The sequence below is a fragment of the Pagrus pagrus genome, assembly GCF_965226575.1.
Source record: "Pagrus pagrus genome assembly, chromosome: 9".
Lineage (NCBI taxonomy): Eukaryota > Metazoa > Chordata > Actinopteri > Spariformes > Sparidae > Pagrus > Pagrus pagrus.
Window position 1 is genome coordinate 7,240,579 of NC_140193.1, and position 19,367 is coordinate 7,259,945.

The 19,367-nt window shown below is 39.4% G+C and overlaps 1 protein-coding gene across 1 annotated transcript; it reads right to left on the bottom strand.

Moving 5' to 3' along the window:
• Positions 1 to 281: 281 nt before the first annotated feature.
• cxcr2 (chemokine (C-X-C motif) receptor 2) lies at positions 282 to 4,957 on the bottom strand. Its single transcript, XM_084361727.1, has 2 exons — positions 4,827 to 4,957; positions 282 to 3,387 (listed from the first exon to the last, which is right to left on the bottom strand). Exons 1-2 carry the CDS (start codon positions 4,899 to 4,901, stop codon positions 2,305 to 2,307), a joined length of 1,158 nt encoding a protein of 385 aa, XP_084217853.1. The 5' UTR covers positions 4,902 to 4,957; the 3' UTR covers positions 282 to 2,304.
• Positions 4,958 to 19,367: the final 14,410 nt, after the last annotated feature.

Consider the following 19,367-nt stretch of genomic DNA (forward strand, 5'->3'; position numbering starts at 1 on the left):
TGTATTAATCACTTTTTTATAGGCCATATGTGAGTGGATTGTAACGTGACGTGTCTTTGTGAAGGACTTTTCTGCGACACTCCAAGGATGTGACTTCACACACATTCTCGATTGCCTCGTCTCAGTGTCTCTCTCCGCTCCGCTAACAGACGGCAACAGTAGCTAACGTTAGTTAAGAAATGGAGTCCGCTGACACACAGATAGTTGAATAAATGTAATGAATGAAGCAATCACGAGTCACACAACTTGATGAGCAAAGAAACCGCACCTGGTTTCGAGTTTAAGGCTTTATTTTAACAAAAGTATAAGCTACATCAATCCAAACTACAAACAGTGCAGATATGCCTTAAAAGATAAATGTAAATTTGTAGGTGCACAGTATACGGCACGTGTATATTGAGTTATGTATCTTTAAACATCAAAAATTATCAAATGAGTTTTGCAGGCAGAGCTGAGAATAATAGAATGACTGATAGCATCTCTTCATGCGTCATTTAGTTTTGCAACCGTGGCTGCTGCACAATTTCAAACAAAGACAGTCACCCCTCTTCTCTATTACACCAGCCACAAAACCGCCTGCTCAGGTGAGCTAATGAACATTCACATGCACAAACATTCATGTGATCAAGGCACATGCAAGTTGGTCAGATGTCAACTGCAAAAGTACATTTTGAGAGTATAACATTGATTACAAAGAACAATGTTATGTTTGACACACCAGCCAGTTTCTACAGACCCTAAAGGTGTGCCTCAATGAAAATAGTCATCACATCACTTTCTAGGTGTTTGAACAAGAGCGGATTGTACCACTTCTTACTGTCTGAAAAACTAAGATTTCTGATTGTGAGAAAAACATTTTTCACTCGTCACTTCTGTCACTTCTGTAAGAACAAAAACGTCACGTTGTTCAAAGTTACAGGTTGCAAAATAAAAGGTGGTTCACCACTCACGTCAACAATTTTTCAGAATCAAAAACACAAGAAACGAAAAAGGAAATTACATAATTAAAGGATAAAACCACACGCGTTTTGTAATATGTGCATAAGCAACAAAATGTTCTCAATGACTGAACAATTTTAAAAGCAACAAAAGCATGGCTCTAGCTTACTAACTACTTTCATGATGTGTCACTTTTTCCTACATTGACAACTTCTTTGTATCTATATTGCAAATATGTTACGCTTTAAAAAATTACATTTCACAGAAGGCTAAATCTCAGCATCAAAAGACATAAGGCAAGTATATAATAATAATAATACAAAAAAACCCCAAGACAGCTGCTAAAGGGAGAGACCACTGCTCAAGACGGCAGTTTAACACCTCTAAGTATGAAACCAGCACATTTTCCAGCCCGTGTTAGTGGCAACAAAACCGGATATTTTTTTAATGAGACGTCCTGACAATGCAGCTGAAAACCAGGTACTTGTCAGAAAAAATTTCCACCCACAAACACCAAGTGCTTTTTGTGCCTAAACCTAACCAGACCATAAGTACAGCATTAGCACAAGAGCACAACAAATCCGTGGTTTGCACGAACGGACATTGCCAAAATTTATTCTGCCGATTGGGTTGCATCCAGTTGAAGCTTTGACGTGACTATCCCATTGAGCTTCGGTACTGGCCACGTGAACCTTATACATCCTTGTTATTATTTGTTATGGTAGTTACACACTAGGGGGTGACACTGTCCACTGTACAAAGTTGTCCCATGGTTAATAGCATCATCTAAAGAAATAGTTTTACATTCTGAAGAGCCTGTTAGCTTAACTTAGCATAAAGACTGGGAATAGGCAGGAAACAACCAGCCAGACTAGTCTAAAGGTAGGGTTAATGATTTCAATGGCGTTCTTTGTGTATAATGCTTTCATTTGTAATTAAAATTGCCTGATTATGGGAGAAAAATTTTGCTATTTATGTTGCCTTTATTGGTGAAATAAATGTACAGCTGCGTTGGAGGTTTAAAGTTGTGGTGTCATGATTAAACTTAAAATGTTAACCTTAATGTTAACGAGGACATTTTTGAATGGCACCTCATGTCAAAAGGGACTCTTCTTTTAAATTCAGACACTTTAGAAACGCTGTGATGAGGCAGGCCTAACAAATATGAAACTCTATTCAGAGTTTGACTAAGCAAGTTAATTTCTACATATTGGTTTTTCTGGGATGTTCAGATCATATTGTACATGTTCGATAGTATCAAATTTGACCACTTGCTTGTTGGATCTGTAATACTCTTTCAAACTAAAGGGCAAATGAAAACAACCTTCAACCGAGCCTGTAAATGAATAATCAATCATCATTATTTTACATAGTAGCAGAGGTGAGTCTTGATCTGGTGCTCCCTGCACTGTTGACAGAGCCCTTCCTGAGAGCCATCCGGAGCCTGCTGCTGATGATGCCGTGTTTGTAAAGAGCTGAGAGCAGCTGGTTACGGAACTTTTGCCCAATGAAGGCGTACAGCACTGGATTCACTGCACAGTGCATGAAGGCCAACACTCGGGCCACATCCAGCACCAATTCCACTCTGTAGCGAGTTTCACACGACCCCTCTTTGATTGTTCCGCCTCGTAGGAGTGTGTCAATCAGTACAGTTATGTTATACGGCAGCCAGCACAGAACAAATGCAAACACCACTGCCAGGATGACGCGTATGGCCTTGTGCTTTTGTTGATTACGTGTGTGAGACAGCGTCACCAAAGTCCAGCCGTAGCAGATCGCCATCACCACCAGTGGCAGGAAAAAGCCCATCGTGTGACGCATTACACGTATGCCCACACGCCAGTGCTGACTGCTCTCACCAGTAATGTTCTCGTAGCAGATGGTCCGTCCCAAATCTAAAGCTTCTATGCTCTGCTTCTGAATGGTCACAGGTAAGGCCAGCATTCCGGCCACCACCCACACCACACTGCACACCACGTTCACCAACAGGTGATGGGAGGACATGACACGTGTAGCTCTCACGATGGCGAAGTGACGGTCCACACTGATGCATGCCAGCAGGAAGACGCCGCCGTAAACTGACGCCTCCTGAAAACCCGACAGGATCTTGCACAGGAAGTTGCCGAAGATCCAACCAGAGTGAGCATCGATGGCCGAGAACGGGAGGGTGACGCTGAAGAGAAGGTCTGCCATCGCCAGGTGCATCAAGTAGATATCTGTGCTGGATCGACATTTCTTCATGGAACAAACCACGTAGACGACTACACTGTTGCCTATGATGCTTAAGACAAACACGATGATGTAGGTGATCATCAGGGCCAAGCTGTTGAATTCAGACACTGTTACAATGCAAGGGGAAGAAAATCCATCCTCATCCTCATGTAATGTAGAATTGTAGAGCTCGTGAAGGAGGTCAAAGTCAAGGTCAGGTCCATCTGGTGTTGGCAGCTGAATAAAAACAGAATCATTACAGTTTGTACAAGACGCTGTAGAAGAAGCATCAGCAGCAGAGCTGAAGATTCAGTGTTGCCCTCAGTGGCACAGTAGAGAAAAGCTTTCAATGTAATCAAAGAATACTGTTAAAGCTGCACTAGGTAGTTGGTGCTTTTGCACTTTTCAGCCTGATTATCAGTATTTCTATCAAGAAATGGTCACTAGTGGGGTATCTCCGCAATACAGTGATGGGGTTGGGCAACATATTGATATTATATCAGTATTGTGATATTCAGTGTTCAAGTCATACTACACTTGCATGAATAGCACTTTAGTAAAAGTTAAATTAAAAAATGAAATGTACTTGAGTATAAAAATAACAAGTAAAAGTAAATTATACATATATTTGAATGAACATAAAATATATATTGTGTAATATGTGTCGACTGATTATTGGCTGATTATGTCAGTACCTGATTTTCTTCGCATTTTTTGGCATTTTTTTTATTCAACTGCCGATAAAATACATTTAAAATGTACTATACTTTGGCTCTGATGAAGCGTTCAATCAGCAAAGTAACTAGTAACTGAAATTATCATCTAAATGTAGAGTAAAAAGTACAATGTTTGCCTCAAACATGTCCTACCAGCACTAAAAAAGCTTAACATCAAGTCAGCTGTAGCTACTACATTGTAAAGATTCCTAAAACCTGGAAATCAGTTCCAGTTCCCTCGTCTCAAAGTCTATGGGTTTTTTTGAGTGGGTTTTCAGTTAAATGGCTGAAATAAGGTCTGTGGTTTCCACAGGCTGAGGATATTTACATATTTTGTTTTACGACATAAAAGACATTAAATGTCCCAAAATTTAATTCACTGGGGACATTAAACATCATCGCAGACTCATCTACTCACTAGTCCGTCTTTAAAGGCCGACTTTAGTTGCAAACTATTCTAACTCTGACTTTACAACTTGTAAGTTCATCAATTTATAGTATAGTGTAGTTAACGTGTGTTCATATGCTGTCGGAATTATTGTAAAAATGAAAAAAAAAATGAACACAGATATGTCATATGATCATGTCTCAAGTCCCGTCATGAGTTCAAGTTGAGTCTCAAGTCAGCCATATTCCGTCAGGTCAAGTTGCATGTCACCAAAACAGCCCACTTCTCAACCATCATTAAAATAAATCGATAAGAGAGTGGTATTTTCTTATGTGTATAGAAGTATACTTCCCACAATGTAAAACTATTCAGTTCAAAGAAGATCCGTTGACTGCAGCATACTGACATCACAAAAACATTATTTCTGGTTGACGAATTCGACAACATACAATTTCTTGCTATTTCTTGGCCGAGCATGCATACAGTAGGTCCACAAATTTTAAACTTTTAATGAATTCAATACCTCAATTGCAACTTGAAAATAATATAAATTCAGGATTTTTACAGTTTACCTTTTTTCCTCCTCCTTCTTGATTGGTCAGAACCAAGCACTTTAAAAAGGTAACGATCAAAAGGTGCCGCTTCATCCCTCCTTTCTCGAGGCACACGGGTTAACAAAAAAAAAGTTTTGACAGCGTTGATAAGCAGAGTGCGTTGTCTTTACTCAGACGTTCTTGTGTAATGTGTGTGCCAGTGTGAGCAAACTGTTCATCTTCAAGGGAAGTATCCAGACCACAGATACAATCTGTCTGAAGCAATCTACATGAATAAGACTTTTTTCTAAACCTTTATCCTTGATCTTGTGTTGACTGTGACAGCCAGTTGATCCTGCAGAGTAAAAAGATGATATTGTAACCATAAATGACATGATATCATTTTAGTTTGTTTAATTTTTGCTCTCTTCTAACATCTGTTAACATGCCCAGCTATGAAATAAACATCTGCCAATGAAAAATACAACACAGGTACACCGATTTCTCAAACCTGTTTTCCCTTTGCAAAATACTGGTGGAAAAAACTGTATAAACAACCGTAAAAAATATGTTTCTAAAGAGCACAATGTTTTTCAGATTCAACCGTACCACCGAAACAGGCCTTATCTGATCAAAGCTTAATGTCAGACAGATTTTAAAAAAGTTTCCACTGAAGCGCTGCCTGTGTTTTTCTGTTGGTTTATCAAGCCACAATCTCTCAGTTTGTCATTTTATTTCCAGTACAACTATTTCAATCTTCTCATTTGTAGTTCATTTTGTCAGAACTAAAGGTGTATCTGGAGTTCAACAATGGTCAATCCTCGGACCCTCGCTTTTTAATAAAAATAAATAAACAAATAAACTTTTAAATTTCTCAAGCTCATGACAAGTTGCAGGGTGAGTCAGTGCTTGCGGTTTGTGTTTCTTGGGGTTAATCACTGTCTTGTGGGTGTTTTCTCTTTTTTCTGTTGTTATTGTTACATTCAGTTATATTTTATTCATGACATTCTTCTACACCTGTTGTTTGTTGCTGTAACTTGTAATGAAATATAATGAAATATAATATTGTTTGCTTACCTTCCCCGTTAATGATAAACTCACTGTATTTTAAATTATAAACCCACTGTAACTATAACTGCATGTTGTGATGGCAACAAAATGGCAGTTTTATTGTACTGAGTTCTAAAATAATAGATAACCTTGCCAATTTTTTTCATTTCCCTGTCTTTATCTTTAAAGGTGTAATTAGTAAAATATGGCCAGAATTCGAGAGTAGCTCCAAAAAAATGCAAAAAACTTGACTATTAAGTTAGGAAAATAGAAGTAAGAGTATTTCAATCCCTTACATTTTGTGAGTTTATTTTGTTCATTTATTATGCTAACAGCTGGCATATATCTGCTGACAGGCTATCAGAGTATTGCCTCTTGCTGGTACAAAGCAGTATTTTGAGACAGGACTGGTTGGGGCTAGCTTGTTAGCATGATAACATCAGCAGACATCTCTGTAACACAACAGAAAGACATCTTAGACATCACTGTTGTTTCTTCACACTCAATTCATTTTTAGAAAGTTTGAGACTAAAATTCAGGCCATATCTTACAATTGGTTACCATTTGGTTGCTTATACTTGGTGTTTGTACTTGTAAGTATATCCATTTACTGAACAGTTTGATGACTAACAAATGCTGACTTTGGTTTTCTCTCAAGCATATTTTCATGTGGCAACATATTCCTCATGGATCTTCTTAGAGGCTCCATTAGCTGCTTTATACGATGTCACATCCAACACATCCAACACATACCGTATGAATGAACCATCTTAAATATTTATTTTACACACACAAGTGAAAGGAAGTGCAACATGTTCAGGGGTGTCAATTAATTCCATGCACTTAAAGGCACAAGCCCAAAGCGTTGATGTGAACGTTGTAGTATTTATCATATCTGCCTACTAAGTTTCAGTTTTGGTCATAACCACACTTTCCTTTTTTTTTTTCTTCAGGATGTTTTTCGACGACTGAACGCTGTTGTTTTTGGGTTGTGACAGACTTCAAAAAGCAGAACATTAGACATTTTTTTTCTTCTGTTGCTTCAGATATCGTGACTCATGATTCAGTGTGGCAAGCCTTTTTAACATTTAATCAGTGGGGCTGACAGGTAGCAATTCAAGTTTTTAACCAGATGAAATGACATTTTCAATTTGTTCAAATATCATTTAAAGGTCAGGTCAATTGTAAAAGTTGATAAGTTGTAATTAAGGTGAAAGAAAAAGAATCAAAACGTATTAAATAGCAGTAAAAGCAAAGGGGGCGTCCTCTTATTTGTCCAGTGGAGGGCAGCAGTAGTCTAGATCTAGACCTTCTCCGTGACATACAGAAATAAAACTGAGAAAATAGATGTAAGTGTCCTGCTGAAAAAGGCACTCAGTCATAAAGTTCAGTCATTTAATGAGGAGTATGCTGTTTTTATAGCTTGGGAAAACACTTGTATCACGTTTCCTGAGGCTCTGGAGGAGTTGCAGCTACAAAAATAACTCTGATGATCATAATCAATCAAACTTTATTTTTTTTTTAGCCCCTTTCAAACAAATCAAAATGCAAAACAAAGTGCTTCACGAGTGATTGAAAACAAATGATGGGATATAAAGAAAACACAAATGGATTTAGAGAAAGATAAAAACAAAAAGATAGAAACAGGCAATTAAAAACAAAATGCAAAAACACAAATGTTAATAAAATGAAAAAGAATATAACCAACTACAATCAGTAAAATATAGATAAAACAGAATACATATTAGATAACAGAAAGTCTACATAATAAACTAGAGGTGTAGAGTCTCCAAGGGAAAGACGCTATTGAGTTGCATCATGGGAAATGTAGGATCTAAAGTTTCTTGACCTATAGGGACAGGTCAGGATATCGCTCTGATCTTTTTTTCCTCCTGTCTCTTTTGAGTTTTCTAACTTTATGGGAGACTAAACTGTTAAAGTGTCCCTTTAAACATTTACAGACTAATACAGTAAAAGGATTAAAAACAAATATTTGAAGTTATCATCAACAAATAGCAATATCGCAGTAATAAACACAGAAACAAAGACTCAATAGACACAATGATAAAATCATCATCAATTAAATTGGGAACAACTAAGTAGAAGCCTAATCACATTTTTTTACTAAATACTCAGCAACAGGGGATTTCAGTCTCCTCTGAACACAGAAATAATAAGACAGAATATCAATCATCTTATCCAACTCCTGGCAACACAGCAAACCACCTCCTGAAATATCAGAGTGATGGAGTGTTGCTCGCATCAATCTTCTCTGACTTGTGATTGTTTTTTCACAATGTTTAATTATAACATATTGAGCCTTTGTAAGATAGAGTGTGTTTCTTTGAGCCTGTAGGACCGACACCAACCAGGTTTCTACCAGTTTAGTCTTTCACACATGCATCGGAAATATCTCAATATTCCCTAGAACGAAAAGTACTCAACCAAACAATAAAGTAAACCCGGTGCTACATGTCTAAACAGTTGTTGGAGCAGCGTTGTAGGGTGATCATTAAAGAAAAAAAACACTGCTCTCGCTCTATGAGGAATATCATTGTTTTGATCTTGTGTGTATAGAGCGGTGTAGTCTGTAGTCCTGCAACTCGGAAATCAGTTCGCATTTTTAGGAAAGTCTATGAGGGTTTTTTTTTATTTGTTTTCGTTTAATGCCTGAAATTAAAGTGTGTGGTCAGACAGGCTTAAGATATTCACGTGTTTTGTTCTATGACAGAAAATACATCATTAAATGTTCCACAATTTAATAGTAACGTGCTTGTGTGTTGTAAAAACGTTGGTTGTTAACAAGATATCTTGACGGACATTAAACGTCATCGCACTGAACATGGAGACTCATTTATCAATTTAAAGAACATGTATAGTAGTTGTGTAGTAAGACACTTGGTGGTAGTGACGTTTAAGTCATGTGACCGTGATGTAGTCTGATTACAGCCTTACATTAGCTTTTTACTTCTTGCACCTTAATTTACGCTCCGAAAATCAGAAAAGCGTTGTTCATCCGTGAAGATTATCTCGCTGAACAAAACATGTAAGTTTCATAAACTTTCTAAAATCCCATGTTCCTTGTCGAGGAAACAGGGCGATGCTAACTTCCGGGGTAAGCCTACAAAAATACGTCATCCCTACAGCACTCCATAGAGATGGCTCTGAACATCAGTGTCAATGACAGCACCAACCAAAAGGAAATGTTTCCTGATATAGCCCTGCCCATGTCCATTTAAAGACTGTTGACTGCATCCATCTGTTGGAGCACAGGCTGCTCTAATCAGCACATTGTAGCCTGGATGACTGGGCAGAGGTCAAAAGTCAGTCCTTGTCTTTCAGCCACTCCGTGTTCTCTAAGTAACCAAACACACAGTAGCTGTAAAATGAGATGAACAAGAAAGCAGGTAAATCTCTTTTGTGAAATAAACCAGCACAGATAATTGAGCTCGGGGTCTTTCTTTTAAATGTTCTTTTTTAAATAACTTCAAGTAACATTCATTATGGAGATTTTTTACATATTCATTCAAATTCATCTTCTTTGAAAGTAGATTCGCACATTGCAGCTTGTTTGAGAACAGTTGTTGGTCCTCTTGGTACGACTGTAGGATGGAACAATCGCACAGTTTGTGTTTTCTTTGGTGAAAGTGCTTTTGAAGTTTTTCCTTTTCTTTTACGTACAATGTGAGGTTGTTTGTTTTAACCTTGTTGATTGTTCCTTTATGTGAAACTTTTTATGACGATGTCTTGGCCAACATTCCTGGTAAAACAAAGGCTGAATAAAAAAAGTGTTTAAACTTAAGAAATACTTTCTTAATTAATAAATCTGAGGGTGTGATGGTGTTTCTATTTCCTCTATGAAGGCATAACTCTACGGAGATTAATTTAGACACAGTAGAAGGCAGGGCCCCTCTTTGTTCTCTCTAACACCCAGTTAATGTTTCCGGGCGTTCCTCGTCACGATTGCTTAATTTATAACTCATGCCCAGCTCAGATCCAACAGACAGGACATTATATGAATTGGTCCTAATATATTTCATTGAGTATCAAGTGATTGCAACATGCAGAGTTATATCACCGTATGAACCGGCAGTTTCTTGTCATTGGTCCTCCCTGCAGACTTTGTTTTCTTGAGTCCTGACATCTTATTACTCAATGCAATCTTAAATATTTGTTTTTTATTCACTGGTCTTTCTGCGTGCAGTGTGGATCCAAAGAGTTTACTTTCCACATCCCAAGATTAATGAATACCCGTTACACAACTTGCTATCAGAACTGAAATTCTTTCTAATGATTTTCAATTACTTAAAAAATGTCTAAAATCTATTAGCAGTCAACAACTTTGGACCGTTAAGCAAAGACTATCCTGGGAAGACTTGTAAAAACTCACTGTACACTAACTTTCTAACACCAAGCAGCAGACAGACACAATTACTGATTAGCTGGAGAACATAGTGACCAACTAACCAGCTATAGAGACACATATACCAGTCAGGCATTAGTGGAGACTGTGAAAGAAAAGTTAACAGTTTCATCATTTATTTACTCTGGTGTTTCTCTGATGCTTCTACCACTACTTTAAGGACATGTCCTTTTGTTATACTCATATTCTGTTTTTCTGTAATATTTTGTTATAGTCTTCTGCCCAAGAGAGGTATATAAATGAATCTTAGTAGGACATATTTTAAGGAAATGTTTACTATCTAAAGACACTTGACCTGGCACTCTGACTTTGAGTGACATCAAGCAGTCAATCAGGGGAATGAGTTTAACTTCTTAATTAGCCAGCATTGCAAACAACTGCAGTGGGTGACAGCTGCTGTTTGCAAAACGGTAGATGTATTTTGATTATGTGCATGTTTGAAAGTAAAGACATGTTACATTTCTTTGGCTGTTTGTGGACAATGTTAGCTGTGGATCAGTACCGTCAAGATTTAGTTGTTATTTCTAACCCTCGTTTAGAAATTAGTGTTTTTCTGCAGGATGAACAAAAATGTGCTACTGTTTGTTTTCGTCAGTCAAATGAGACGTTCTCATTGTGTTTGTGGAGCTGTTGCGTATTTATAGATACTTCAGCGGAGCAGGTGCATGTTGTCTGTGTTAGAAAAGCTCACATACTAAAGGTGTTGTTTAAGCCTTCCCTGCTATTTGAGCACTTCAATCTACAGTGGCTTTAGAAAGACAATCCGGCACACAAATCAGCCTGTTTGCCTTTGGGACCACCCAGACAATCCTCCCATCTACCCAGCCTGCTCTGTTTACTTTAGGTTTTGTCAGCTTGATGGCCGGAGATTAGGTTGTGGACACACCACTCAGAGGTCCTGTCTATTTCAGCGTGTGTTTAGTTGGATGAGAAAACAGTAGCCAGAGTAAACTCCTGCTTGTCAGTGGAGCACTTTATTATTATTGCTACCTGCCTTTCTAATGCAGGACATCAGTGGTAGTTTAGGAATTCAGTGTTGCAGTAAGGGACACACTTCCTCAAAAATGATTCAAGTCTTTCTCCTTTAGTTCCTCATATTTTCAACTGACACTGAGCAACAGCTTAAGAGTGGTCTTTGAAAACGTGCTTCATAGTTCATAAACTATGCTTCACATTTTGTTACACTGAACATTTTGAGGACGTTTACAAGGGCGAGTACATTTTGAAAAATGATCTCTGCATCCTTGGAAGTGTAAAAACTCTGACTCAGCACTTCCTTTAATGTCCCGACTGTGCAAAAAGTCATTCACATCCCTCTTTCTCTCTCTCTTTTTTTTTTTATCGAACAGGAACCAGTGATAGACTGCCTTTACCAGATGGCTGGCCTGCCTTACGAATATATCAATTTATATAACCTGTTACATGGAAATAAAATACTTACCCAGTCTTATGACAGTCTGGGGTAAACGTATGTGTGTTAGGACGGCTCTGCTTAATGCCTCGCTTCCACATCCCTGTTTGTTTTGTGTCTTATTAGGAACATATGCCCTTAGTCGTAAACGCAAGGAAATGCATATTTTTTACAAACGTCGCCACTAACGTGAGAAATAAGCAAATTTTCTCGGTTTTTATATGCCCATGCAGCACTCTCGAGACAAAGACAGGACCAATAAAGCTGCTGTAAGAGTAGTTTTGGCTAACGTCCTACGTCACTACGTCAACACATGAAGGCGGACCGGCAATCGCCAGCAAACAGGAGGATCCTGCTCTCTGCAGGACTGCCTCTTTATGGAGTTCTCTGTCGTGATTGGATAAAGAAGGCAGGGATGCCAGAAAATGTCTTTACTCTTTTTACTGCATGAGCTGTGGGAGGAGAGGCATGGGTTACTGAGCAAACTGTGGCCTGCCAGATGTTGTTTACTGGAGCGGGAGACATGTTTCTTATACAAAGAAAGGAATAACTTAATTTATAACATGAGACAAAATTACAAAAGGCCCACATAATTAAGAATTTGTCAGAGGCAAAACTTTATAAGACAAAGTTTATAAAGTTTCTCTGAACACAGCAACTGGGGAGTCTGGGGAATTGCTCTCCCTGTTAATCTCCTTGCTGTTGTTGACTGTTGGTGATGTGGCATTATGTATGTTACACAGTTAGCATGTCATAAAGTTGGCTGAATAGGCCGTTTCACTTGGAAAAAATGCATAAATAGACTGATTCATTAATGCTAACTTCCTGTGGTGCAGAGTGCCTACAGTCTGTCCAAAATCCACAGCAAAAGCTCAATTCTTTCAGCACACTCGAGGCGTATTCTGATCTGAATCAAAACAAAAAAACAGAACGGACGACTTTAGCAAACACATCACAAAGGTTCCCATAGGAATAAATGGACTTTGACTTGACTCATATACGCATAAGTATTGCTCTCTGTAACTGTATTAAAGATGAAAAAATAGCAAGTTCACATTAAAAAGGTCCTGGACACAGCAACGCTGTAACCATGTGATGATCTTACTGCAGATTAAATGACCCAACAGTATTTGCCTTTTCTTAAACTTGCAAGTCATTGAGGGCTGGCTCTCATTTACAATGTCGAGTAAAGAAAAATAAAACAATTCTGCAAATACTGTGCATGGACACAGAAAGCAAGATCCAAAAACAATCAGTTAAAAAAAGTTTCAAACACAGACAGTATAATTTAAGGATTTGAATACACTAAGGGGTACCAAAGTATTTATTTCTTAAGGAGCTTTGTAAACAGCTCCAAGGGGTCTTAAACATCTACAGCAATAAAATGAACATTCACAATAATTCTGAAAAAACATCACTGAGAGGAAAGATTTTCTGCAGAACGACTTTACTTTTGATAATAAGTACATACGTTTACTTATGTAAGGTTTTGAATAAGTGCAGCAGTAGGAGGATCTGAATACTTCTTCCACCACTGGAATCAGAATTAACTTTATTGGCCGAGCATGTTGACACATAGAAGGGATCTGACTCACTGTGGATGTCAAAGGCACATTCCTAGTGGGTCAGCATCTTATTTCTTTCCTGAAAACTATGTGCAGTTTCTGTTTGGGACTATTTTCTTGTGCCCTCTCTGTTCATTGCTTTTCTTTCTTTTGCCTCAATTCTGCTTCTAACCAGATCATCTTTTCCTGTTTTGCCAGTTAAAGGTGCACATACAGTCCAGAAGGCTTTTTCTGTCCGGCTGTAAAGTTCTTTCTTCTCATGCAAGCTTTATGAGAACGAAAGCCAAAACTGTGTGGAAAGAGGATCTGTTTTTATACATATGATGACATACGATGGGGTCTTATTTTAGCATCCAAACTCTTTTTCGTTCAATAGAGGGCGTGTCAAGGGGCCAGAGGCTTTGGGTTGGATTTCCTGGTTTATATTACACTCAGTATGAGTCACAACAACATGGACCACAGCATATATCCCAAAACCAAGTCTTAATCAAGGTCAACCGCTGTGCCATTTAGGGTTATTTTCGACCGTTCAAGTAAAGCCTTAAATAACACGCCTGTTCTCTCGCACAGCAGGAAGGAGCCGTGGAAATGTTGTGCCAGCCCACACACTGGTGGTGTGTTGTTTGCCCGAAACAGGAGGAAGTCTGTGTGTTTAAGTGGCTGAGAAAGGCTCAAGCTATCTGGGTTTCACTGACAAAGTGACTCTTTTGCCAACATGTAAGCTCCCCTTGAGATTTTTGGCTGCAAGGCCCCTGAAAGCACCCTTTTATGGGTTTGTTCGCAACGTGACCAGTTCAGGTGACCCTCGGGCAAAGCTTACGTGGGCCAATAGGCAATTTAAAGCATTAAATTTTTAATTTTTCTTTCTTAAAGTTGTGATGTTTTTGTGAATTAAATGTAATCAAATTTAGTTTATAAAAATGTGAATTGAATGTTGACATATTTAAGTTTGCTTAAAGCTGCATTCGTGGACTTTCTGGCCACTACGGGGCAGCAGAGAAGGCTGTAACCACAATATTGCTTTGGTGAACGTTAGCGACATAACAATAGCGACCATTTGAAGTCGTGTTACTGGTCACCTTAAAAAAACTCTTCGTCCAAAATTTCACTCTCCTTTTAGCGCCGTTTGGACCACCAAACATCTGTCCTTTCAGCTGCCATGTTTGCTGGCTATTTGCTAACTCTGTCTGTTTTTCAGTGCCTCACAGTCAGTTTATCAGAACTTTTCTTTGCTGAAAAAAGTTGCCCTCTGAGGCTCGAAAGAAGGTTGATGAGACCCCATTACGGGCCCTGAAACCAAGACTTTGCACTTAAAGGGGCTCTGTAGAGTCTTCTGTGTTGTGGTGGAAGCCGCTTGTTACCAACATTAGTTGCTGAGTGAAGAGAGGCGCTGAGACGAGGCACTCAGGAACGTGCATGAAGCTGAAATTCCTACCCAAGTTCTTCACAAAGAAATCTACAGTCCAGCAGCGTTAAACAACTTAAACTAATCATCCAGACTTGTATAGGCAGCCGAGAGAGACGGGGAAGGTCTCAGTTTTCACGTCATGTTACAATCTGCTAAGAAAAGAGTCCCTCAAAAGAAGGAAAAGGACTCTGTAGAGCCAAGTGTCAAAACACTAGAGCTAAACTTTTCACATTACACTTCATTCACCTCATTTAGTCCATTGGTAATTTAAAAATATAAGCGCACCTTTAACACATGATGGAAGTCGTAAGTAGTCTGCAGAGGCTAGAGGATACAATTCAGATCAGAACTGTGTTGATAGCAAAAAAAGCAATGTGAGCTCACCAGATAATGTGAAGCTGACATTTTTAAGTTCTATTTTCTGCAGCAACAATTCACATCGTGTCTTCTTGGGGGTCAGAGTGACATAAGATGGTCTGAATCTTGAGATGCTCTGACTGACCTGTGTGCCACAAGTGTGTTCAAAACACTGATAAACAATCACAGTTTTTTTTAATTTTCTTGCACTGTGGCCTAAGAATCTCCAGTTGAACCTTGTAAAGAGTTGGCACGATATAACTGTACCCTTTGCCTATGAAACAAGTCATATCAGGTTCTTTGAACAACATGGGCGTCTCTCTTGCTTCAGCAGTTATGTACAGTAAAGAAAAGGCAGACCTGATGTGTCAGGTGACAGGAAAAACAGCTGAACTTCCCTCGCCATTATAATCAAAAACAAGTTGGTTAGATTTAACGGGGTGGGATGGATGTCAGTGTTTGAAAAGCGCTTGGCATGCACGCTATTCAGGATAGGAAGAATTGAGGAAATTAAAATGTGTAATTCACCCTGAGGAACACAATCAAAGCATTGCATGCAGCTAAGGATGATGATACTAGGTGGGGCCGGTGAACTGAGTGCACAAGCCACATCAATCTGACAGGTCACGAAGAAATGTTTGTGCTTTCCACAAGCTGAAAAATATTGTGTGTGCCTGTGGTCGAGTACATTATGTTGAACAATGATTGTGATATTGACAGAGCACGGCAAATAAATCCCATAAGGCAGCAGTCAGAGGGCACGGAGGTAAAAGGGCCGCTTCACAAAGACCGAGATGCATTCAATGACCTGGAAACTTTATTCTTCTTTATCCAGTGGAACCAGTTCAACCCCTCCTCCTCCTTCATAAACCAAATATTGACCTTTTATAAGAAGAATGCAGAACGCTACACGCCAGGCATGTGCAAGAGCTACAGTGACACACCACTGAATATATACACAGTTGCTGGTTATACAGTGATAGACGGGCGATTAAACACATCAAATATAGAATTTAATGTGTTAAACATTCAATTATAATGAGCTCTGGGTGAATGCATTCAGTGAATAAATGTCCTCTGTCAGTATTTGGTGACTCAACAACAGCTTTTGTCCGCAGTGCTCATGTGCTCCATGACCTGGCACAGAATACCTGTTTAACAGGAGGCTGCTGATGAGACATGTATCTTCAGTTATCCTCCACCTCTTCATTGTTAGGCTAACGCTGTCCGAGTTGTTGGCCGTAACACCAATATCTTTGTCCCTCTATAATGGCTTACGGGCAGTGAGTGCAACCCAGCAAAACAGGAGACAATAACACTGCCTTTCACTCCCCGACACACACTCGAGAGGCACATGCATGTGCACATACAAGCCTCTCAACCCACAGGCCAAAAAAACAGTTTGCTTTACGACAGCCTCTGGCTTTTTTACACAACTCATGGGTTACAAAGGCGGCAACAATTAATCCTCATTTTCTGACAAACACTATTGAGACATATTGTCATATTAATTTTTCCATGAAGTAATTACTGTCTCCATACATGTTGGGACAGTTCATGGTGAGTTACCAAAAACAGACAGGTGGCAGAAAACAAAGCAGAATGAATCAGAGCTCAATATAAGGTGTTGTTTTTGTGCTTAAACCAGACGGGTGGATAGAGTAATGGGGTGGGACATGTTTGGTGTCCCGAGGGGGAAAACTCCCTTTTAGCCCGGAGAGCATAGTTAGCTGTTAGCACTTAGCCATCTGGTGAGAGTCATGGATTTTAATAAATTGTTGGATTGTATTACACGGACACTGTTCACACTGTTACTGTGTGTTTGTGGTTAACATGTGACAGGAGATATTTTGACTTCAACCATTTTTCCCTCCCCCCTATCAAAATGTTCAGCATAGCGTTGTCAGAACATCAAACAGACGTTTCCAACAGTGATTTATGGTTTTTGGACGGCACAGACAAGTGATGTCATCTTACTGATAGGCGAAGCACATCAGCTAACGCTTTCTTTTCCCATAGAGGGCATTTACAAATGATATACGACTGCCCTCAGAGCCATCGCTTACCATGCCAATTAAAAGTGCCTGATGTGATTGTCATGGCCGTTCAAAACACGCTGTTTGGCACCATTTATCTGGTGATGTGAGGGGTTTACCGATCCAGTCTGAAGCCTCCTGAACTGCTCACATATTTACAATTTCACACCTGGATTATTACATCAGTGGGCCAGTCCACAACAACCAATGAGATGGGCATCCCGGGGCAGCTGACGGTGCTGCCAAGCAACGGTAAACGTTCTAGCCCTTGAGGCTAACATTAGCTAGCATACTACTCTCAACAGGAACTTAAAATCTCACCTCTAGTTTTTGCTGAAGAATTAAAAACCTGTGTTGACCACGTCTCCCCACTCACCCAGACTTTAGACTTTTTTTTTACTTACTGGATCTCCATTTTGTTTACGTCTGCTTCCCCTAAGAGATCACGAGAGAGGGATCATGTGAGTAAGAAGCACATTGTTTGCCTCTAAATACAAGTGAAGAAAATATAATATATAAAGTGGCATAAATTGGAATTACTCAAGTAAAGACCAAGACCAAGTACGTCAGAACTGCACTAGTACTTGAGTTCTCTCCACCACTGCTTATTTACAGGCCACAGAGGAGAGTGCTGTGTTAGTGTGAGCTTTGTCTAACTGGAAGTGGCAACTTATCATCATCACCGTGAGGAATTCAGTCCTACTTGGAAACGACTATTTGTCAAGCAGTGAATAGCCGTTGTGGGTTCTTTCATGGCTCATGGATGAATATGACTAAAACCCCTACAGCTGTTTTGTTTCTTGGCTGGAAGAAAGCAGTGGAAAGTTCATAAATTCTTCTGGAGGAGGACACAGCTGTAACTATAAATCTGTCTTAAGGTTTTTATGAATAACTGTGCACCCCCTTTTTTTCAAATCAGGCCCAAGTAAGGATTCACCAGATGGATGAATTATTTAAATAGTATAGACCGACTGTGTTAGTCAGCTGGTGAGATGTGGTTTGCTCATGTTGCTTAGACAGTCTGAGCTGTCATGGAACCGGCTCGGCGGCAGGGTTTTCTTTCATGTCTTGGTCCTAGAGCCAAGCCACCAGACCCTCCCTTGGTTGGTGACCAGAAGTGACGTAAGAAGGGAACATTTCAGCAAGTCTCTGATGATCACAGTTAAGCCTAAAGTTAAGCTCTTCAATATCAGAGCATAAAATAAGGAAAGACAAGGTTACAACAACACTTTACATGGTATTAAAGGATACCGCAGATACTTCTGTATCTCTTGCCAGATGGCAGCAGGGTGAACAGGCTGTGGCTGGCTTGGTTATTGTTTTTTAGTATCGTTTGGGCTCCGCACAGAAGCCTAACCTACATAACTGATGTACTGTATATGTATTCCAATGTTCTGGCTGGTTTTCACCCAGAAATTACAAATTTGAATCATGTAGAGAAGCTCAAGACCCAGATGGTTTTGACTATGGCCCAGACCAGAGGATTTTTTCCGACCATGACAATGAATTCAACACACAATATATAATTTCTGACACTAGCAACACATCTTCATTTCAAAACAACCAAGCAGGTCGATTGCAAGCATTTCCCAAAACAACATGACTGTGGCAGCGTACCAGCAACAGTGTATCAGACCTTCGTCCCCACGGTCGAAGTTTGGAAAGGTTTAGGCAAAAAAACTACTTGATTAGGTTCAGGAGAACAATGTGGTTTGTGTTAAAATCACTATTATGTAAGTAACTTCTGTTACATTATGTACGTGATGTGACTTACTTCAGTTATTAACTTAAAAGAACGCACTGTTGACTTCTGGCTTCACACTGGACACACATGAAAGTCCTGCTTGTCTGACCCAACCATCCATCCCTGACCTCCTCCAGACTGTGCATGGACTTTTCACTCTTTATACTGTTGCTTCTCCTCACTACCTCCTTTAAAGCCGGAACAATTACTACAGCTGCAGGTCGCCGCCATAATAACCTGTTTTCTTAGTCAACATACATGGTTGTTTCTCTGATGAGGCAGGGATCTCTCTGTCAAAACAGGCCGAAAGACAAAAGTGTGGGATCATGGGAATTGTTGTCTTCATTGTTAAGAAACTAGCATTGCCACTGAAAAGCATCATTTGCCGACTTCCTCCCTCATTCTCTGACACTTTTGTGGAAGTTATTGACACGGGAATGAAACGCACTGTTTCCTTAAATGGGATGATAAGGATTTCTCTGGGTTTGAGCATTGTTGGAGAATTTAGATAGATCTAGTCGTTTTCGGACATGTTATTGCCGAAACGTTATATATCTTTAAAGCTCCAATAAAATAATTGAATTTT

Excerpts from the sequence above, each read along its gene's own strand:
- cxcr2 (XM_084361727.1), bottom strand. The coding sequence starts at position 4,901 with ATGAAGCGGCACCTTTTGATCGTTACCTTTTTAAAGTGCTTGGTTCTG. Across the intron at positions 3,388-4,826 it reads AAGAAGGAGGAGGAAAAAAG|CTGCCAACACCAGATGGACC; the intron begins GTAAACTGTAAA and ends GTTTTTATTCAG.